The sequence below is a fragment of the Saprolegnia parasitica genome, assembly GCF_000151545.1.
Source record: "Saprolegnia parasitica CBS 223.65 unplaced genomic scaffold supercont2.104, whole genome shotgun sequence".
Classification (NCBI taxonomy): domain Eukaryota; phylum Oomycota; class Saprolegniomycetes; order Saprolegniales; family Saprolegniaceae; genus Saprolegnia; species Saprolegnia parasitica.
Window position 1 is genome coordinate 97,227 of NW_012156498.1, and position 14,564 is coordinate 111,790.

Consider the following 14,564-nt stretch of genomic DNA (forward strand, 5'->3'; position numbering starts at 1 on the left):
TCTTCATGAGCGTCAAGACGACCGTACTCGAGACAGCGTCAAAGTTGGAGCTGCGCACGCGCTGGATCGCATCGAACGGTGTCGATGGCAGCGGCGACGGGGCCGACACTACTGGCTCGGGTACGGCGGCCATCGGTGCAATGGCCGGCGTCACCGGCGCTGCCACTGGCATCGACGTGGCCACATGTGGCGGGGAGGGCGCTGGTGCGGCGACGACGCGCGGCGGTGGCGCGACGGTCGAGGTCGCCGAGCTCTGGACGCGAAACATGCCGGACCCGCTCACGAGGCCGAGCGCCTGGAGCGTGAGCGTGTCGAGCTCGGGCCCGCGAATGTCGCGGCGCATAAAGTTGAGCGAGTCGCATTCGGGCGACAGATGGATCTGGAGCTGGGCGAGGATCGCTGCGAGGGTGTGACTGCTGCCAAAGTTGCCCTGGACGCGGCGGCCGTCGACGAGCTGGACGCAGACGCGCACCATCGGGTCGTTCGCGCCGCCTTTTTCGCCGCCATGTCGAGCGTCGCGTTGGACGAGATGCCCGTCAGGCGAAAGGGCAGCGAGAGGTCGACGACCGCGTGCTTGTGGCGGAGCTCGTGGCGGTCGGCGTCGACGTCATGCAGCTCGCAGGCCTTGCGCAGCACGTCCGACTAGGCAGCATCTCGATGAGGTCGCATGCAGTCGGCTGCCTCGTACCATGGACGTGCCCGCGGTCACAGGGACCTTCTTCCGGTGGCCGTCGAGGAGCACGGTGAGGCTCATGTTTCCGAAATCGCAAGATCACCACGGCAAATGGTCCGATACAAACCGCCCGTCCGCCATCTGCATACAATTGCCTTGATCAATTTCCAGCCACGACCACATCCTATCCTGTCCACAGGATATCATGTAGACAGTATGCATACGCTATTCTAATTGGCTTGTATCTGGTCGCACGACAAGCCTGCCAGCTTCAACTTGCCGTGGATCTGCTCCCGCTGTACCACACGCAGAGCAGTAAGCTTCGCCTCCACATGCCTATATCTCATGTGCTCTGCATCGATCGGCTGGTCGGCCCTAGTCTTGATACCATCTCGACTCCTCGACGGTCCTTCCTCCATCCACGTGATGGAATCGGACCATGCGATTGGCCAACAGGCCCATGACGACCAGAAAAGGAGCTGCGGTATCCTGTATCCGGCATTTATCCGGATGATGCACCGTCGATCGGCCGTGATTACAAAAGCTTTGGCCGTTTACAAACCTGCGATGGCGACCGAGACCAAGCCGACGACCAAGCTCCACTCGTACTGGCGCAGCAGCTGCTCGTGGCGCGTGCGCATCTCGCTGGCCTACAAGCAGATCCCGTACGAGTACGTCGCCGTGAACCTCCTCAAGGCCGAGCAGGTCGGGCCGGCCTTCACGGCCATCAACCCCAACGGCCGCGTGCCCACGCTCGAGATCGATGGCCACGCCTTGCACCAGAGCGGCGCGATTCTCGAGTACCTCGAAGAGACGCATCCGGCGCACCCGCTTCTGCCGGCCGACGCGCTTGGCCGCGCGCACGTCCGCAACCTCTGCGGCCTCATTGGCTGCGACATCCAGCCGATCCAGAACCTCGCCGTCATGAAGCGCGTACGAGATGCGCTTTCTCCTCGATGATCTCATGTCAATATGTGATGGACGTAGGCGGTTATCAACTACGCGGAAGCCGACCAAATGGCGGCGCGCATGGCGTGGAGCAAGGAGTGGATCGAGCGCGGCTTTCACGTGCTCGAAGCCGAGCTCGCCAAGACCGCCGGCAAGTATTGTGTCGGCGACGCCATCTCGCTTGCGGACGTGTACCTTGAGCCCCAAGTGTACAACGCCAATCGCTTCCAGGTCGACATGGCCAAGTACCCGACGATCGCGCGCATCGTCGCCGCGCTGGCCGAGCACCCGGCGTTCTACGCGGCGCACCCGTCGCAGCAGCCGGACGCGACCGAGTAGACACGATGTCGTATTCCTCGTCCTCATTTTGTCATAAAGAGCCCTTTTGTGCCACTGTTCCACTGTTTGCGACACCATAAGGACACAATTGTGCCACAATTACGACACTACACCAAGGTAGCGCTTGGTGGCGGCTTGTCCTTCTTCGCCGACGCAGCCCAACACAGCCCTTTCGACACACACCCCTTCACCCGCAATCCTAACCTCCCGTTTACCTCCTCCGAACCTCCTCCTCGTGTGCAAGAGTCGTGCAGCGTTTGGATATAATATCAACAAGGGCGATGGGTTGGGATGACAACGCTATGCTATTCTCGTGCTGGCGTCTTCGTGGAGCTTGCTCGCGTGCTGGACAAGGAAGCGGGTGCAGCCGACGCCAAAGACATCGCCGTGGTGCAGCCGCGTCTTCTCGGACGACAGGCCCGAGGGACTCAAGCGAAAGCCCGTGCCGTTGGTGCTGCCGAGGTCGGTGAGGTAAAACCCGCAGAGGCTTTGTTCGTCGTCCGAGTCGGCGCTCGAATTCGAGACCGGTGCGCGAAACTCGATCGTGCAGTGGGCGCCCGAGACTGTCACGTCGTTCTCAATGCAGAGCGTGCAGCTGGTTTTGCGACCGATCGTGACGAGCGACGAGCCAATGCGCTGCGTCACGCCCTCCATCGGTCCCTTCGTAAACTTGATTTGGAGGTACGGCGACGACTTGCCGTGGAACGAGGCGTCGACGATGCGGAACTCGGAGTCGCCAATCTTGACGTGGTCGTGCATGCTCAGGAGCCGTGTCTCGTGCGGCGCCAAGTAGAGGAACGTACCAGTCGTCGACCCGACGTCCTGGAGGTAGTACGTGTTGCGGACACACGAGAGCGAGAAATGCACGCGGCTCACGACGCTGTCTTCCAAGATGATCTCGTTCTTCTCGAGGCGGCCGCCAAACGCGCCGGACGGGCCCACGAGGATGCGAATGCTACCGATCGGCTCGTCAATGAGCGACGTCAAGATGAGCTTCTCGCTCGGCGTTGGCACGTCGCTGCAATTCATAGGACGGGTCGCCGGCTTGGTCGGCAGCGCCTTGGCGACGTCGTCGATCTCGCCCTCCAAGAGCTCGAGCGTCGGCTCGGTCGTCGAGGATGGCGCCGAGAGCACGACGCTGCGCCAGATGAGGAGCAGGATGCAGCTGCCGACGAGGTACGCAGCGTGCTCGGACCGCCCGAGGAGCTCGTATGTCCACGCAGTGAACCCGAGCATGATGGCGGCGAGGACGTAGTCGACGAGCATGCAAATTCGGCAATATTTTTGGCAGATGGTGAGTTTATGGCGCTGGGATGGTGCCCCGGGGCACCATACGTGGCAGAAGCTCGTACCGTACATTCCGCTGGCTACATCGCTGACGCCAGGATCCGCGCGCATGGGTGGTGGTGCTCTATGCACCAGGCAGAAAGAACACGCAGGCGCGTGAAAATTCGAGCCACGGCGCTCAAGCTGCGATACAGGACGCGGCGGAGGCGTATGGGAAACCGACAGCAGCTGCGCGCGATCGCGGTCATCGAGCGCCGACGTAGGTTCACTTGTAGTAGCATACCGTACCGAGTTCCACAGGCGCCACATCGTTTCCGGCGTGGCCTTTGGGCTAGTGCAGCCGCTCGCGATGACCAAGCACGGGCAGCGTACGCATGTAGCCAAGGAAGGGTCTCTGGATGTTGTTGTTGAAGTGGGTCGTCTATTACAATAGATAAAACGATGCTACATAAAATTGTCGGACTTTCTTCGTTGTGTGTAGTACTTGGTAGGGTCTCTGGATGTAACTTATCTCTGCTGATGGCAACGCTGAGTGCTTCTTGCATGGAAGACGGTCGCATCGTTGGCCTTGCGGCAACCTCGGCCTTGCTGTCGCGTTGCGATCTTCAGCGCGTTGGGTACGTGGCAGCGTGGCCTGCGTCGATGGTAAAAAATTGCTGAATGTCTTGCCCGCTTGACCCATCATCACTCGCATTTATAGGATCGGGGCAAGCAACGTCAACCGCCTGCGTGCAGCGGCGCGCGTCCTACGAGTCGAGCCGAGTGTTTGCTACTTTGAACTACTACGGGACGGGACAGAAGCTCGAAGGCTTCTTTTATTGACCCTTGCGCGCGTGCATCCAGATCTTCGACAGCACTTTCTTCACTGGACCTCATGGAACCTCAGTCTATTTTTGCTGCAAGGCGACGAGGTAGACATTAGACTGTTCCACCGAGATGCCATTTGTTCAACGACAGCTCGGTGTTGAAGCCAGTACTAGGATTAGGGGTATTCCATCATCGATCGATCACCTGACCCTTCATTTCCCCCTGGCTAGGATCGGCTAGACGGGTCGTGTCTACAAGACGGGGGCAACCGCGGCCAAGAAGGCGTCTCGAAACACATCGTCCGAGAAGCGGCGCGACGACGCCCGGGCATCGGCTTGCATCTCGCTCGTGTCATGGCTTGTAAGCACGCGGTGCATGCTGGCTGCGTACTCGTCGGCCGTCGTCGCGAGGTACCCCGTGCCCGGCTTGACAATGTCGGCGGCGGGGCCACCCGAGTTGTGTGCGATCACCACGACGCCCGCAGCCATCATCTCGACGATACCAATACCAAAGTGCTCGTTGCGCATCGTGTGCAGTCCAAGAAGCGACTTGGCCAAGTACGCTTCGAGCTGCGCGAACGGTGCGTTGACGACAAACTCGACGTACGACGCGAGGCCTAAACGCGCGCACTCGTCGCGGAGCGCCTGCACGCGGGCTTCGTCGTCGGCGCCGCGACAGCTGCCGAGGAGCACGAGTTTAAAGTTCGTTGCACGTACGAGATCCGCATGCTCTTCTACAAGGCGGTGAAGCGCGGCCAGTTGCAGCGCATGGTCCTTCTCGGGCCGGAATTGGCCGACCGAGAGCGCGATCGCGTCGCGCCCGGAGAGTGGGTATGCTTCGAACGCCGTCGAGCCGCATGGCGGGTACACGACGAGCGGCGCGGTGTGTGTCCAAAGCTGCTTAATGTGATTGTGTGTCCAGCTCGAGTTGACCATGACGACCGATGCAAACGACCCGACGCATCGGTACAAGAAGGCAAAGAAGCGGTAGTAGGCCAGTTTGGCCTGGCTCTTGAGCGCGCTGCCGGCGACGTCGGCGCTGTTGTTGTACGTCACGTCGCGCCGGGCGACGACGCCAAGCATGTCCATCGAGATCGTTGGGTAGTGCGTGTACGTCACAACGCTGGCGCCGCCAAGCCACGCGCACGGGTACGTGAACGCACACCCGGTCGTGTCGATCCAGACGGCCACAGGGCAGCGCATGAACGCTTCGAGGCCCACGAGCATGCTTCCGAGGCTCTGCCCGAGCAGCGTAAAGCGCGGGTAGTACTTGGCCTGGAGCAAGTGGCGGTACCTTAAATGCACCACGTCTACATGGCACTTGACGTCGGTCACTTTAAAATTGAAGCGGTGGTGCGCATCTTCGAGCAGCTTGGTCGCGCTAATGGCGTCGCCGACGTAGATGACGACGTGTGCGGTTGCTGGCAGCGCTTGCAGCGCGCAAAAGAGGACGCGCTCGCCGCCACCGCCCGACGCAGCATACGGGTGAAAGAAGCCGAGGACGCGCTGTTGGCGCGTGGCGTTGTAGGCGCGGAGAAGCAGCAGCACAAGCAGCAGCGCGGAAACCGGCGCCGCGACGACGCTGGCGACGACGACGACGAGCATGCTCCACGTGGTCGACCCCAGTTTGACCGATGCCTGCAAAGTTCGCATCCAAAAACGCATTAAGTACGCCTCCCCGACTGATCGGTTAAGTACGCTTTGGCGCTTGGGGTAAAACGCATGGGTAAAACGGTTCTTCAGTGCCACATACTTTTACCGATATACTCGTCGAACCATGCCACATCCGACTGCAAAGATGTGGCTTCTCACGACGTAGGGCTGACTATAATACCGTCCAGCTCTGGAGTCCGCAAGTAGCGTCCTCGTCGTCTGTGGCCTACTTGAGCTAAGGATTGCGATTTACGTTGCCGAGATGGTGGGTCGCCTCCTGAAACCTCTGACTTTAAATACCTGTAGGATAGCATATTGCCATTTGATTGGTGAAAATGCATCTTTATATAAAGAGAAAGGTGTAATGACCTGTGAAACCGAATTAAATATAATATTTTGGAGGCTACGTGAAACCGCCAAAAGCCACATCCGATGAAAATAGGCTCGCAAAACCACCGCACATACAAATTTCCAGCTTAAAAAACCACCGAGGATCTATTTTTATACGTCTTGGATTCAAAAAGCACGGCAACGGCTTTGGATTTCGTCTCAGTCGTGAAGTTGCCAAGTCGAACGCAAGCCGAGACGCCGCCGCAGCCCATGACGACCCGCGTTCGCCGATCGTCGGCGGAGATCGTGGCCGCGACCACGGAGCTCCGCCATCGGATGGAAGCGCGGAAGAAGACAGGGAAGAAGGGGAAGAAGGATGCATCGATGGACGAAGCCAAGCGCGAGCTGGATATGGACGAGCACAAGAAGTCGATCCCCGAGCTCTGCGCGGACTTGCAGACGTCGGCGACCGAGGTACGAAGCCGCTCGCGTCCTAAGACGATGCATGACGATACTGTCTGTAGGGCATGGTGACGGCAACAGCAGACGAGCGCCGCAGGATCGATGGGCTGAATAAGCTTACGCCACCGCGGTCGACGCCCGAGATTGTCAAGGTCTTCCGCGAGCTCACGGGCTTCTTCTCGCTCCTGCTCTGGGCAGGTGGCATCCTCTGTATTGTCGTCTACGCCCTCGTCGGCGGCGAACCCAACCTCTATCTTGGCATCGTGCTCTTCTGCGTCGTGGTCATTACGGGTCTTTTTTCGTACTCGCAAAACCGCAAGTCGTCCAACTTGATGGACTCGTTCAAGAACATGATGCCCACGATCACGACGGTCATCCGGGACGGCAAGTCGACCAAGCTGGACGCGTCGCTGCTTGTGAGCGGCGACGTCATCGTCCTAAAGGGCGGCGACAAGGTGCCAGCCGACATTCGCATCATCGAGGGTTCGGACGACTTGACGGTCGACAACTCGTCGCTCACGGGCGAGCCCGAGCCGCTCAAGCGCATCCCTGACTGCACGCACGACAACCCGCTCGAGACCAAGAACATGTGCTTCTTCGGCACGTTCATCCCGCAAGGGTCTGGAAAGGGCATCGTTGTGCGCACGGGCGACCGCACGGTCATGGGCCGCATCGCCAAGCTCGCAACGGGCACCGCCAAGGAGCAGACGCCGATCGCCAAGGAGATCAACCATTTTGTGCACATCATCACGGCCGTCGCCGTGACGATTGGCATCGTCTTCCTCATCATCGGCTTCCTCATTGGCCAAGACGCGGTCACGAATATTGTCTTCATGATCGGTATCATCGTCGCCAACGTGCCAGAAGGCCTCCTTGCGACGCTCACGGTCTGCTTGTCGCTTGCTGCCGCCCGCATGGCGCGCAAGAATGTCCTAGTCAAGAACCTCGAAGGCGTCGAGACGCTCGGCTCCACGAGCTGCATTTGCTCAGACAAGACGGGCACGCTCACGCAAAACATCATGACGGTGGCCAGCGTCGTGTACGACAACCAGATTTGGGACGCCGAGTGCTCGCTCACGCCGGTTGGCAATTACAAAATGGACAACGTCACGTTCCAGCGCCTCCAGCGCTGCGCAACCCTCTGCAATAACGCCGTCTTTGATGAAGACTCGAAGTTTGAGCGGGTCGTCTCGGGCTCGGGCAGCGACGTGACAGTGAGTCGCGGTCCACCCGTGGCGTTCTCGGACTTTACCGTGACGAAGGAAGGCCAGCGTGTGCCCCGCATTCTCTGGGAGACGATTGGTGATGCGTCCGAGTCGGCCATGATCAAGTTTGTTCAAGACAAGCGCGACATTATCGACTACCGCAACGAGAACGCTAAGATCAAGGAGATCCCGTTTAACTCGCGCAACAAGTATCAGCTCTCAATCCACAAGCAAGAAAACGACGAGTCCAAGCCAATGCTTCTCGTGATGAAGGGCGCTCCGGAGCGCATCTCGGTACGCTGCGGCAAGATCATGATCAACGGCGAAGTTGTCGACATGACGCCCGAGCGCCGCGCTGAAGTCGAGGCGTGCCAGCTTGCCTTGTCCAAGAAGGGCATGCGCGTGCTTGGGTTTGCCGAGAAGGAGCTGCCGCTCAACGACTACCCCCACGGGTACGATTTCAACACGGACAACTGCAACTTTCCGCTCGGTGAGACCGACGTCGACTACGACGCAACGCCGACGCCCAACAAGCGCATCGAAGAGCCGCTCTGCTTCATCGGCCTCATGGCACTCATTGACCCGCCCCGCACTGAAGTCCCGGGCGCCGTCGCCAAGTGCAAGAGCGCTGGCATCAAGGTCATCATGGTCACGGGCGATCATCCGATCACGGCCAAGGCGATTGCGCACAAGGTGGGTATTCTCTGGGGCCCGACAAAGGAAGATCTTGAAGAAGAGAACGTGGAGCGCGGTCTTGTCAAGGGGGACCCTGGCTGGAAGGACCCGGACCTTGCACCCGCGATCGTCGTGCCTGGCTGGACGATTAGCATGGACACACCCGAGGAAGAGTGGGACCGTATCTTGTCGCACCGTCAATGTGTCTTTGCGCGCACGTCGCCGCAGCAAAAGCTCATCATTGTCGAAAACTGCCAACGTCGTGGTGAGATTGTGGCCGTGACGGGTGATGGCGTGAACGACTCGCCGGCTCTCAAGAAGGCCGACATTGGTATCGCGATGGGCATCATGGGCTCCGAAGTCTCGAAAGAAGCGGCTGATATGATCCTCTTGGACGACAACTTTGCGTCGATCGTGTACGGCGTCGAAGAAGGCCGCAAGGTCTTTGACAACCTCAAGAAAAGTATTTGCTATGCGCTGGCCGTCAACATCCCGGAGCTCGTGCCGTTTTTGACGTACGTACTGATTGGTATCCCGTGCCCGCTCACGACGATTCTCATGCTTCTCATTTGCCTTGGCACGGACTTGATTCCTGCGATTGCGTTGGCGTACGAGGAGGCCGAGAACGACATCATGCTGCGGTCGCCGCGCCGCCCCAACATTGATCGTCTCGTGACCAAGAAGCTCATCTGGGTCGCATACGGCCACATTGGCATTGTCCAAGCTTTTGGGGGTCACGCTATCTACTTTATCGTGCTCAACGACTATGGGTACCCGGCCAACCAACTGCCGGGTCTTGGTCAGATGGACCGTTTCGGGAAGCAAGTGCTGTGGTGCAAGACCAAGAAGGGCGAGTACTGCACGCCGGGCGGGTACTACAGGGACGGCAGTGACAACCAACAACCGCTGGGCCTGAGCGCGGACCCTGTCTGCGGCCCTGTGTACAACCAGACGATCCCCACGGGTGGAAGGGCTGTCGACGCTCAAGTTTTTTGGCGCCCGGCGCTGGATGGCTCGATTGACGACTGCGTCTTCCCGTACGCCAACTTCAAAGGCAGCGAGAGCTCCCCGAGCAACTACAACTACATCGACCCCAAGACGTATGGGACGTACACCAACGCCTTGTCCATGATCACGGTGCAATCGATGGAAGCCGCGTGGAACGCCGGCTACCGTCCGTACTACCCGTATGCTGCTCGCCGGTCGGCTTTCTTCAAGTCGCAGTTTTTCTCATGGGACCCGACGAATGGCGAAGTCGATGGTTTTGGTGACAAAATCGAGAAAGGCTTGATCTTCGGCTTCCAGCCCATCGGTGTGTGGAGCATCACCAACGCCGACACGACGGGGGACGAAGTGGCGACGTCGGCGCGCCCCCGCGCGGTCTTCAACGGCCCCAAGGTGACCCTTACCGACTCGTCGGGCAAGTTGACGCCGTCGACACAAGTGACATTGTCGGATTCCAACACGTACAAGAACGCGGTGGCAGATTACATGATTCTGGATCCGACAGGCCAACCGTACTGCGACGGTGAGCAATGCCTTCTGGACTACCGGGCTGGCTTCACGCTCAAGACGGCGAACGGTGTGCAGGTTAACGTCATGTCGCGCCGTCTCTGCATGATGGCACTTCTCCACGCGCAGACTGCGTACTTTGTGACTGTTGTCATCATGCAGTGGGCCAACGTGCTCAACTGCAAGACGCGGTTCCTCTCGATCCGCTCCCAAGGCATGCGCAACTCGGTGCTCCTCTTTGGCCTTGGCTTTGAGTTCCTCCTCTGCGCGTGCACGTGCTACTCGTCGTTCTTCCAAATGATCTTTACGACGACCGGCATCCGCCTCACGCACTGGTTCGGTGGTATGCCTGTGGCTATGTTCCTCTTTACGTACGATGAAATGCGCAAGTACCTCCTCCGGTCGACGTCGACCGTGTACGTCGACAAGCAAACCGGCAAGTCGAACCGGATTCCGGGCTGGGTCGAACGCAACTCGTATTACTAGGAGACGCGCTGCATATCGGTATACATTTCTCCAAATACAATACGAACACACCTGAATGTTTCTTCCATCGTGCTTGCAATCGACGTCGCGAGCCACATCCAAGCACTGGCCCAAGTCTCGATGCAGATTGGGACAGTCGACTTTGCACGCGATGCGCAACCCATTGCCGCAGCCGTCGACGGCCAACGACGACGACGAGCTCAAGGCCGTCGTCACCGCCGACCGTGCCGACTACTATATTGTCGGCTGCGGCACCTCGTGGTTTGATCTCGTCTTCATTCTGTGCCAGACCATTCTCTTGTACTAGTACGGCTTTATGACGGCCTTCGCTGCGTTCACCGTACTAGGGACCTACATGACGTCCGACGCTCGAGCTGCGCTTTGGATCTGCTTTTTCGCGTGGGCCGCCGGCGTCGTCTACCTGGCCGTGACCATCGCGATCGCCGACTGGGAGACGCGCTTGAAAGCCAAGGTGGCCGCCGAGGTCGCTGCCGACAAAGATGCGTTGGCCCAAGTGCCATAATGCGTCGATAACTCATCGCGAGCAACAATACTACATACTTGGGTCTTGTACCGCCGTCATACCCCAACGAATGCTGTTGTCCATGGTATAGAACTTGCATCCTCTCACTCTCCGTCTCCATAGCTTCATGAAGCAGAAAAGTTTCGCAACAACATGCTGGCCACATATGCGTCACGACACCTTCACTTGAATCCCGCCTCGTCGGTGCTGCCACGTGGAAAGGAACCGTCATTTTGCATCTTGAAGGGTCGCGTTGCTCCATGAACGTGGTCTTTGACCTCGGGTCCTGGCGCTTGACAGACGACGGGCGCGTTTACCGCCGCGGCAAGCTCCGGTTCGCCAACGGGGACCTCTACGACGGCGAGTGGCTCGACGGCCAGCGCCAAGGCCGCGGGACCTTTACCTACGTCAACGGCGCCACGTACCACGGCGAGTTTGCCCATAATCTTTTCAACGGCTTTGGGGTCCTCCGCGTGCCGGACTTGCAGCACCCGCTCACAAAAGAGTGGACCAAAGGTTCGTCGTACGAAGGCGGGTTCCGTGACGGCCACAAACATGGGAAAGGCACCTTGGTGCGCGGCGACGGCGGCAGCTACGATGGCACGTTTGCCGACAACGTTTTTAGCGGCCATGGCGTCTTTTGCTACGCTACTGGCGACCGCTACGACGGCGACTGGCGCCACGGCAAGTGGTGGGGCAAAGGCCACCTCTTGTATCGCGACGGCGGCAGCTACGATGGCGACTTCCAGAACGGCCTCTTCCACGGGTTTGGCCACCGCGCGTGGCCCCATGCAGGGGGGTCCTACGTGGGCGAATACAAACTTGGTGACCAACACGGCGCCGGCGTCCGCGTCTTTGCCGATGGTTCGCAGTACGACGGCGACTGGGTCGACCACCGTCAGCACGGTAGCGGTGTCTGGACGACTGCGACGTTTGTGTACATTGGTGATTTTGCACATGGCCTTCCCCACGGCAATGGCCTCTTTCGCTACACGAACGGCGACGTGTACGAAGGGCAGATGCACAGCGGGTACTATTATGGCCGCGGTAAATTTACCTACAAGGACGGTGGCTTCTACGAGGGCGAGTACGTTGCTGTGCGCGTGCGCCGGTGCGTCGTGACGCCATCGCCCAACAACAAGCGTCATGGCAAAGGTAATTGTCCTCGCACCAATAGAGCTCACATTGCGATGGAGGTCGCCGGGTGTGGGCCTCCGGGAACGAGTACATTGGCGAGTGGTCCAACGATGTCATGCACGGCCGTGGCACGCTGCGCTCCACCGTGCAGGTACCGTCCCCAGCTTTCGTTCCCTGATGAGGGAAGTCATAGTACTATATAGGGCATGAAGGTGGAGTACATGGGTGCGTTTGACAACGGACGTCAATCGGGCGACGGACAACTCCGTATGTTTAAAACCAGCAGCACGCCCCTCGAGTTTCCTCTCGGAAGCGGCAACTACCACTATGGAAAAGGCGAGTGCATGTATACCGGCGGCTTCTTCAACGGTGTGTTTCACGGCCACGGACGGTTTCTGCACACGGACGGACGCGCCTATGTCGGCGACTGGGTCCACGGCAAGCGCGACGGTCACGGCGACGCGATCTTGACGCCTGCTGCTGAACTCGGCGACGATCGGCGCCTGCACATTGGCGGGAACGACGCACTGTACCGACTGCTCAAGTACACGGGGGCCTTTTCGGATGACGTGCGGCACGGGCGTGGCATGCTGTACTATACCAACGGCGACGGCATTGACGGCGACTTTGTCAGCGGGCACGTGCACGGGGCAGCCGAGTACGTGTTTGCATCCGGTCGGCGCCGGCGCGGCCACTGGAAGCACGGACACCGGGTGGCATGGGACGACGACGCTGAAAGCAACCAAGACGACGATACCATCGCGAGCGAGACCACCGTGCCTGGAAAGGAGGCGGCAGTATCAGGCTTCCCGACCCCTCCATTGAAGTCGAAAGGAGCGTCCAGTCCATGGAACAGTGCCACGAAAGACATCTTGTCTATAACATGACAGACACTATTGTTGTTGTGCATGATTACAATGCGTTCTTTTGATGTTCTTCAACGTGCACGTGGCCATTAAAGTGTCCGCTCAAGATTCTGTCTCCGCCAATCAGATGCCACAACCGCATTTTTCGACTATCCAGCAGCATTTCTCAAAACCGATTGAGTTTCAGAATCCGCACCAGATGGGCACGTGGGGACGGGCCGTCGCCATCCGCGCACCCTGCGCAGCCGTCTACGTGGCGCCGCAGCTACTGCCCATGGCGCTTCCGGCCAGCACCTTGGATGGGTTCGGCGTGGAAACCATTCGCTTCGCCATGATTGTCGTCGTCGCGGCCGCCGCCTACGCGCGATCGCTCGACGCTGGCCGTACGTTGCTCGCGGTCCGACTCGAGGCTCACGTGGCTATGCTGTCTCGTAGCCTACTTTCTGGCGCATGGCCTTCTGCATTTAGTCGCCATGAGCACTGCAGTGCTGCCGCCGCCTGTCGCGTGGCTCCTGCTGCTCGTTCGCGCCGTCCTCTTCCATGAAATCGTCGCCACCGCGCGCTACCCGCGCAAGTCGTACGAGGCCCTCTTCAACGCGAGCGCGGCGAAGCTCGAGGCCTTCTTCCGCCTGCACGATAAAGCGCGGTGCAAGGAGGCGCGCGCGCTCGCGCGCGAGTACTTTGGGAACGAGCCACTCCTCTTCGCGAAACTAAACGATACGTACACGCGGGCTGAGCCGATCCTCTTGCCGGCGGTACGTAGAGGTTGACCACAGCCTCGTCCAACCTTAAAGCAGGGGTACACTTGATGTGCATATATCTTGACCCCAAAGTGGCAACAATAATGTCTTTCACTCTTGAACATGACAAGTTCGCAGCTGCAACACAACCCTTGACAGATTGATACAACGTCGAGATGTAGCCATCTCGTCTTCCAAGACATCAAGATCCAGCGCCCGGATCCATGAGTCTACTGTAGCTCCCATGCACTGCTCCCGTAAGAACGGCCGCTGCCCTGCTAGGAGAAATGATAGCTCAACCTGCCAATATTTGAGAGCACGAGCTGTACAACATCGCTGCGTGTCTGCCAACTAGTTCCGACAGAACTTGAGTGGCGGAGCGGAACTCTTGTCAGGCGGTGTATTACCGGGATTACGTCTATCGTTTCTATTTCTATGCCAAGCTACTTGATCAACCAGCAGCGTTCGCGGTCGCGAGCCAGACCCGTGTTGCGTAGCTCCACTTGGATGCGACCGTGGGCCGACCTGAGCTGCAGCACCCGAAGCTACACGGGGGTTGTCGAAGTGGGACTCTTTATTGTATGTGCATCGTATTCATTGTATACCCTCCCTTCTTTGTATGGTGGTATGAGACTCCTTGACGATTTCGTCTTCAATCCTCTAAAAGGCGGTCTGGTCTGCAAGGACGTGCTTGGCCCACATCACTTTCGCAACATGTCTAGTCCATGACTAGACATGTGCTACGCCGCCACGTTGACATGATTGTCCTCTGCACGGGAAACGGCCCTGACATCCACGGGGCGACCTCGTCCACCTCGTCGCGACCAAGGGCAATTTTGTACTCCTCGCGGCGCCCGACGAACTGATTGCGGTCTACTCGATCTCGATCATCATGCGCCAGATCACCGTGGTCGGGTCGGCG

The 14,564-nt window shown here is 59.0% G+C and overlaps 7 protein-coding genes across 7 annotated transcripts in view; 4 read left to right on the forward strand and 3 right to left on the reverse strand.

The window, feature by feature from the left end:
• The window catches only part of SPRG_21333 (hypothetical protein), a gene marked incomplete at both ends in the record, with an annotated part of 1,824 nt that extends 1,070 nt beyond the window's left edge, over positions 1–754 (reverse strand). The window contains 3 exons of the mRNA XM_012352691.1: positions 20–416; positions 473–642; positions 689–754. Coding sequence (XP_012208081.1) covers positions 20–416; positions 473–642; positions 689–754 — 633 coding nt within the window. The remainder of the gene's footprint in view (positions 1–19; positions 417–472; positions 643–688) is intronic.
• A 459-nt stretch (positions 755–1,213) lies between these two features.
• On the forward strand, positions 1,214–2,066 carry SPRG_13741 (maleylacetoacetate isomerase). Its single transcript, XM_012352683.1, has 2 exons — positions 1,214–1,606; positions 1,661–2,066. Exons 1-2 carry the CDS (start codon positions 1,241–1,243, stop codon positions 1,958–1,960), a joined length of 666 nt encoding a protein of 221 aa, XP_012208073.1. The 5' UTR covers positions 1,214–1,240; the 3' UTR covers positions 1,961–2,066.
• Positions 2,067–2,215: 149 nt separating this feature from the next.
• SPRG_13742 (hypothetical protein) lies at positions 2,216–3,228 on the reverse strand (the record flags this gene model as incomplete). Its single annotated transcript, XM_012352684.1, has 1 exon — positions 2,216–3,228. A coding segment is annotated over one exon (968 nt), but the record flags the coding sequence as incomplete, so codon positions are not given.
• Positions 3,229–4,205: 977 nt separating this feature from the next.
• SPRG_13743 (hypothetical protein) lies at positions 4,206–5,701 on the reverse strand. Its single transcript, XM_012352685.1, has one exon. The coding sequence runs from the start codon at positions 5,656–5,658 to the stop codon at positions 4,306–4,308; it is 1,353 nt and encodes a 450-aa protein (XP_012208075.1). The 5' UTR covers positions 5,659–5,701; the 3' UTR covers positions 4,206–4,305.
• Positions 5,702–6,260: 559 nt separating this feature from the next.
• SPRG_13744 (hypothetical protein) lies at positions 6,261–10,443 on the forward strand. The gene is made up of 2 exons (XM_012352686.1): positions 6,261–6,510; positions 6,561–10,443. Exons 1-2 carry the CDS (start codon positions 6,307–6,309, stop codon positions 10,374–10,376), a joined length of 4,020 nt encoding a protein of 1,339 aa, XP_012208076.1. The 5' UTR covers positions 6,261–6,306; the 3' UTR covers positions 10,377–10,443.
• An 84-nt stretch (positions 10,444–10,527) lies between these two features.
• SPRG_13745 (hypothetical protein) lies at positions 10,528–10,899 on the forward strand (the record flags this gene model as incomplete). Its single annotated transcript, XM_012352687.1, has 2 exons — positions 10,528–10,647; positions 10,684–10,899. The coding sequence occupies 2 exons, from the start codon at positions 10,528–10,530 to the stop codon at positions 10,897–10,899; spliced, it is 336 nt and encodes a 111-aa protein (XP_012208077.1).
• Positions 10,900–11,159: 260 nt separating this feature from the next.
• SPRG_22334 (hypothetical protein) lies at positions 11,160–13,672 on the forward strand (the record flags this gene model as incomplete). Its single annotated transcript, XM_012352692.1, has 5 exons — positions 11,160–12,010; positions 12,079–12,187; positions 12,240–12,833; positions 13,102–13,285; positions 13,338–13,672. The coding sequence occupies 5 exons, from the start codon at positions 11,160–11,162 to the stop codon at positions 13,670–13,672; spliced, it is 2,073 nt and encodes a 690-aa protein (XP_012208082.1).
• Between the last annotated feature and the right edge of the window lie 892 nt (positions 13,673–14,564).

What these genes read in the sequence shown, in the direction of transcription:
- SPRG_13741 (XM_012352683.1), top strand. Translation starts at nt 1,241, where the DNA reads ATGGCGACCGAGACCAAGCCGACGACCAAGCTCCACTCGTACTGGCGC. An exon ending in ACCTCGCCGTCATGAAGCGC is followed by an intron (nt 1,607 to 1,660) that starts GTACGAGATGCG and finishes TGATGGACGTAG; the next exon opens with GCGGTTATCAACTACGCGGA.
- SPRG_13743 (XM_012352685.1), bottom strand. Translation starts at nt 5,658, where the DNA reads ATGCTCGTCGTCGTCGTCGCCAGCGTCGTCGCGGCGCCGGTTTCCGCG.
- SPRG_13744 (XM_012352686.1), top strand. Translation starts at nt 6,307, where the DNA reads ATGACGACCCGCGTTCGCCGATCGTCGGCGGAGATCGTGGCCGCGACC. An exon ending in TGCAGACGTCGGCGACCGAG is followed by an intron (nt 6,511 to 6,560) that starts GTACGAAGCCGC and finishes TACTGTCTGTAG; the next exon opens with GGCATGGTGACGGCAACAGC.